The sequence below is a fragment of the Cucumis melo genome, chromosome 1, assembly GCF_025177605.1.
Source record: "Cucumis melo cultivar AY chromosome 1, USDA_Cmelo_AY_1.0, whole genome shotgun sequence".
In the NCBI taxonomy this organism is placed as follows: Eukaryota; Viridiplantae; Streptophyta; class Magnoliopsida; order Cucurbitales; family Cucurbitaceae; genus Cucumis; species Cucumis melo.
In genome coordinates, this window is record NC_066857.1 from 34699559 (window position 1) to 34705849 (window position 6291).

At 30.8% G+C, this 6291-nt stretch overlaps 1 protein-coding gene across 1 annotated transcript; it reads right to left on the reverse strand.

The window, feature by feature from the left end:
* Positions 1–411: 411 nt before the first annotated feature.
* Positions 412–2202, reverse strand: LOC103499889 (homeobox-leucine zipper protein HOX11-like). The gene is made up of 4 exons (XM_008463025.3): positions 1742–2202; positions 1381–1649; positions 1191–1270; positions 412–1111 (listed from the first exon to the last, which is right to left on the reverse strand). The coding sequence occupies exons 1-4, from the start codon at positions 2043–2045 to the stop codon at positions 784–786; spliced, it is 981 nt and encodes a 326-aa protein (XP_008461247.1). The 5' UTR covers positions 2046–2202; the 3' UTR covers positions 412–783.
* Positions 2203–6291: the final 4089 nt, after the last annotated feature.

The window sequence follows — 6291 nt, forward strand, 5'->3', positions numbered from 1 at the left end:
AGATTAATTAATAATAATTGAAGTGGTAATTAGCAAACAAAATTGAAATATACTTTTTAGGGAGGTTAAAAAGATTAAAATTTAAAAACGCAAACATAAAAGTACGAAATGCCGGTTGGGGACACCACAGTCGTAATAATTGGAACATCCACGAGGAACAAGAAGACTTCAATTTACATTATTACCCCCCTCCCCCTCCCCTACCCCTACCCCATCCACTGGTTTTTTGGCTGTATCATCTTCTTCCTCAAGAAACTCTGTTTTCTCAGGTCATTCAACTCCATGCCCATCATGACCATCATTAACCAAAAAAAAAAAAAAAAAAAAAAACTCTTTCCTAACTTCGCCTTCTTTTAGTAATCATATTTACACAAGCAAACAGCAGAAAGATAAATCTGGAACACCAACAAGAAACACAAATCGCTAATGATTGTATATAAGAATTCTTTTTCTAATAGATTTCTTTCTTCACAATATATCAGAAAGAAAATCCATGGGGGAATGAAAAAAGAAACAATATCTTAAACAAACAACCCCCAAAATGGTGAAGAAACAGTTCAAAGAAGAGGGAGAGGAGAGGAGAGGAGAAAGAGAAATGTGATGACGATAATGATGATGATAAATAATAACCTGTTTATCTTTTTTTTTCTTCTTCTTCTTCATTCTTCTTTTTCTCGGATTCTACTGATTTTCCTTTTTTTTGTTTTTCATCTTTTGCTTTTGGGAAAAGGGTTTATGTACAAAAGGGACCACCATCATGATTCGCCTAAACCCATCTCGTTATCATGAAGCTGTTGACTGGTGGGACTGTGTTTTAGCAGAAAATGGGAAAGATGAAGAACCTGGTCGCCCACCACCAATGGCTAACCCAGATCGTTTTGTAACTCCCTCCGTCGCTGCGACGGTGGAAGCGGCGGAAGATGAGGTCACTCTTTCACAAGACGGACACATGGTTAGTGTTGTAGCTGGTAATTGCATGTAGAGGGAATTTGTGGTTTTCAAAGCTCTTAATTCTTGAAGCTCCTTTTGAAGCCGTCGATTCTCTTCTGTTAATGTCTCACAACATCTTTTCAAATACTCACAATCTACTTCCGTTTGCTTCAATTTCGTCCTGTTAGTTTCACTAAAATTAGAAAACGATTTCCATAGATGAAACCAATTCAATTCGAAAATCCATACCCAAAACCAACCTTGCTCTTCTATTTTGAAACCAAACTTCCACTTGGCGAGGACGAAGATTCAGTTGCTTAGCCAGTGCCAGTTTCTGTTTCTGCAATCGGATATTAAAAGAAAAAAAGAAAATCAGATTCGGAAATAACGTTTGACGAATCGATCGAAGGACCTTTTATTTATTTTCTTTGGTTGAAATTTTGGACTTACAGGGTTCAATGTGTTGTGTTCTTTGAAGCTTTCTTCAAGAAAAGCGGATTGTTCTTTAGAGAGTCTGAGTTTCTTCCGTGTACAGCCATTCTCGTCTTCATCGCTAGCTCTTGAAGAAGCTCTTTCAGATTCACCTACTTCGTTCATTACACCATTTTCCATTTGATCTCTCCGGCAAGAAATGTTACCTCCGCTGCCGTACAGTCCAAATTCCATTTGAAACGACGACGCAGCGCTATTCGGCGATGCGGTTCGATCTTCGCCTTCATCTGGAAATAATCGATTTCCGTTAGAAAAATTAGGGGGAGAAATGATTCGATGATTTTTGTAGTGATTTAGTCAGGGCTTTCGAGATTCTTACCGTTTTCGGACGACGGCCATGGAAATCCTTGGTACGGATTAGTCAAGTTTCGAGGAACGGGATTATGAGGGAGAAGATCGAGTTGAACCGGTGGATCTTCATTACCATCAGATTCATCTTCTCCTTGATTAGGTTTGTCTTCGTCGTCTTCTTTATCTCCGGCGACCGAACGGCCAATCGATAAGTCGACACAGAACCCTAAATCTTTCCGGGAAAGCCGGCGCTGCGGGGAGGGGACTTGAGATTGCTTGTCGACAAAGCGGAAGGGCTTGGGGGCGTCGCCCAAGCTGAGGCCAAGCTCCATGTGTGGGGCGGCGCAGAGGCAGAAAGGTAGGGAATGGAGTGAACGGAGAGTTTGGGAGTGGAGAGGACTGCGGGAAAAAAGGAAAAAGAGAGTATAGAAATATTGATACGATGAGTCAAATAAATATAAGGCAGATGCAGACTCCAAAAATAATAAATAAATAATCCTAATATTAATTAGGCTTAAAACCCTGTGTGCATTTAAATCTCAAGATTTTCTCTTTTTTTATTTTTTTTTTCAGTTTTCATTTTTCTTTTTAAACTTTCATTTTCATTCATTTTATTTATTTATTTATTTATTTATTCAAATTTAACTTGTTTTAATGAAATTTTATATTTCTCTCCTAACATACAAATGAATTTATTATTAATAGTTTGGATAAAATGAAAATCTATTATTATCTATAATTTTATTGGTAGTTCTTATGGTAAAGAATTTAAAAATAAAAAAGAAAAAATTGGTACTACCTACATTTAATCAAGTCATGAAGATGGAAATCGAAGCTCTCACTTCTAAAATCAGATGTGATATCAATTAATGTCAAACTAAGCTTACTTATAAAAATACTTGAATTGTCTATGTATTTTCAAATTGGTTCAAGTAATAACTTTAAACGAAAAATCTCGTCTTACGTTGTTAAATAAGTACTCTGTTACGAGCTACATCCAAAAACGTTAGGTAAAAGAAATCACTTTGCCCAATAAAGACGAAGGAAAAGAAAAAGAAATTAAAACTTAGAATGGATTTGATATAAGTACTTAATTAAGGAAATAAAAAAAGGAGAAGCAATATTATTGTTTAGTCGTTCATATGGTGTGTGGGAAACCAGTTTGACCGACATACATCTCTCAGGTTGACAAACACACGTGATACCCCATTCTCTTTTTTTTTTTTTTTTTTTTACCAATTAAAATTATATATAAAATTTGAAATTTGAAAAGAAAAAAAAGAAATTAATATAATTAATAAATTGAAGAGGATGATTTTGGTGGCAGTGGCTTGGTGGTTAAGGTTGTCGTGTGGGGGAAAAAGATAAATTTTAAAAAGGAAGCGCGTGAGAATACTCAATAGTAAAAAAAAACGGGGTCCACGTATTATTACGTGCTCATCATGCCCGTTAACGGGGTCACATCCTATATATTATTCACGTGCATATCACGCCCCCGTATACTCTCCTGGCTTCTATTCCTCTCTCTTCTTTCAAAACTTTTTGGTAGGTTTCTCCATTGGTCTCCATTATAGGGAGCCTTCTTTTGAAATTTCTACCAATATATATATATATATATATATATATATATATATATGTGTATTTATGTATTTTTCTTGGAAATTATACTATTAATTACCAATAAAAAAAATAAAAAGGTTTTAAGATGGTAAAAGCTTTGATTTGGGGTTGCATGCATGCTCATAGGGTTATATATTGGTCTCTTTAGGATAAGGTCAGCGTTACCTTTTCTTTTTTCCTTCTCCTTCCCCTTTTTTTCTTTATTTTCATGTAAAAATAACTCTCCCTACCCCTAAACTGTATACTTTCCTTTTTCGTTCATTGAAATATAGTTTAGAAAACACGGTAGGTTTGAAAGTTCATAAGAATATTCTACAATATTGAAAAGGTGGAGGATTTGAATCTCTAACCTATTGGTTATAAGTGTTTGTTTGTAAAGTAGCATAAGTAGAGTCTATGGTATTGTTATTTAGTATAAGTAGATCTCCTATAGCTAAATTAGATTTGTCATTATAGTACAGATATTTATCATTTTAATGCAGGTACAACGATTGAGGAATAAGGTCTATACTAAACTCTACGGTATTATGTTGTTAGTTAAATTGGTTGATCGAAGGTTTTTAATTGTGTTTTATTTGTATTCTAACCCTCAAATTATGAGATAAAGATTATCTATTTAAAATGGTAAAAGAAGACAACCATGACAATAAAAAAAAAAAAAAGATATATATATATTGACATACAAATAGTCGAATAGTTACATTGATGCTTATCTGTTACGATATTTTTGGGTATAATTATTTGGTATTTTTAGGGAAAATATAAAAATGGATTTAACTTTAACTTTTTTAAAAAAAAAAAAAAAATTTATGGTGGAGAAAGACAAATAATGAAAGCGTCATCCACATCTTATCTATTTATTTATTTGAGCTTTTGCAATTACACCATGGACCTACCTTCTCTTTTCATGCAACCCCATTTGACTCCTTCCATTATTTTTAATTATTTCTAGTAAATATGTAATAATTATTACACATAATTATACTTTTCTTTATTATTCAATATATATATATATATATATATATATATAGATAGATAGATAGATTTAGATATTTGGAATTTGGTGTGAACAAATCCTTAACCAAATCGGAGTAGTCCCTTGAAGCATGTTTGACTTTTTCCTTATCCAATTAACAAGTTAAGAATTTGAAAATTCATTTTTATCATTATTGGTTTATATTATTATACCTAATTTTAAATCACCATACCAAATTTTATACTAAAGACATATATTTAATAAATTATTCTTATTTTTCAAAGTAATTTAACTTAATAATAATTAACATTTTTTTTTCTCTTTAAAAGAAATTTGTCATCGTTTTGATTAAAAAGGTTATTAAAGAGGATTAGGACAATGTTAATGAACGTAAGAGTCTATGTATATGGATCGATCAATATTTTCTTATAAAGATTTTTTTAAACACATATAGAATCAAACTTCCACCCACACTTGTCTAAACTATCCTCTAAATCATCGATATAACACATTTATTATACGTAAAATCGAAAAGTTCAAACGTTTAATCTTTTTCAAGTAAAAAATTTAATTTTGTTGGAAAGAAAAAAACCGAAAGAATGTAATATAGATTAAAATAATTCCCCGTTCACATTATGATACGTGAACAAAATTTAGCAAAGATTGCCCTAATCACGTCTCAATCTTTTTGAAAAAGTGGAGAAAAGAAAAAGAAAAAAATGGTACTATATATATATATATATATATATATATATATATATATAATGGTAATAAAAGGTGGAGGTTTATTTGTCTGTAATGAAGGTTACAAGAGGGGTTCATCCTCATGATAATGCCTCTTTAAAATTTTCATAAATGCATATCATCCATTCACATGCTATTACTAACTCAAATATGTCACCCACACTTTTTATTTTTCTTTTCTTTCAATAACTTCCATGTTTTATTATTGTTTTCAATAGTACTTTATTTATTAGATATGACATTTATTATTATACATATCCATTATTTGATTTCTTACTCCAATTATATCTTTAAAAACTATGTAATAATTATAGTTTTATTTGTCTATATTTTTATTTTTCTGACTTTATTAGCCTTTCTTTTTAATTATGGTTTACCCATCCCCTTTTAGAACTACAAGCAAAACTAAAATGATGTTCCGTAAATTTCAATTTTGAATTCGAAAACAAAAATTTGATTTAAAACTCTATTAATGATTTTTTTTTTTTTGTTTAAATGCGATTTATTCAATTGACTTTTTTTTTTTTTTTTGTTGATAGTTAGGTTTTTAATGTAGAAATTTAAATAAAATAAAATTACAATAGAAATATTTAAATTCAAAATAACTTAGAAGAGGGGCCACAAATTTTGATGGTAGATTTGTTCCACATAAAGATTTGGGAGATTTTGTTGGTATTTTCCTTGATTATTTGATGGACTGACTTTAAAAAGTTGGGTCAAAATATTGTTTTGGTTTTATTTATTTATTTCTTTTTTCCTTTTCAAAATGGGATTTTATAATATTTTTATTTTAAAAAAACATTTCACTTTATTCTCAAATTCCAATCTATTACAACAACATTTGTTCCGTTTTTGTGTATTCCATTTTCAACTATTGATAAAAGAAGTCGTACAACACACGACGACGAAGAACGATAAACATGAGATTTCAATTTACAAATAAATTATCAAGTAGGAAGAAAAAAGATCCATGAAAAAGTGAGGCAACCAAATAATGATAATAGTGATAGAATGTGAGGATGAAAAAAGGCCAATCAAATTTAAGTTTTTTTTTTTCAAGAAAACAACAACAACAACAATTAGGTCATTCCTACTACCAAAATCCCTATTTTCCTACTAGCAATTGATCCCCAAAAAATTCATTCAACAAAAAATGAAAAAAAAGTCATTACTATTATTGGTATTATTATTATTAGCAAAAAGTTTGAATTGTCAATTTTGTCACAATCATGACATAA

What these genes read in the sequence shown, in the direction of transcription:
- LOC103499889 (XM_008463025.3), bottom strand. Translation starts at nt 2,045, where the DNA reads ATGGAGCTTGGCCTCAGCTTGGGCGACGCCCCCAAGCCCTTCCGCTTT. An exon ending in ATGGCCGTCGTCCGAAAACG is followed by an intron (nt 1,650 to 1,741) that starts GTAAGAATCTCG and finishes GATTATTTCCAG; the next exon opens with ATGAAGGCGAAGATCGAACC. An exon ending in AACACAACACATTGAACCCT is followed by an intron (nt 1,271 to 1,380) that starts GTAAGTCCAAAA and finishes ATCCGATTGCAG; the next exon opens with AAACAGAAACTGGCACTGGC.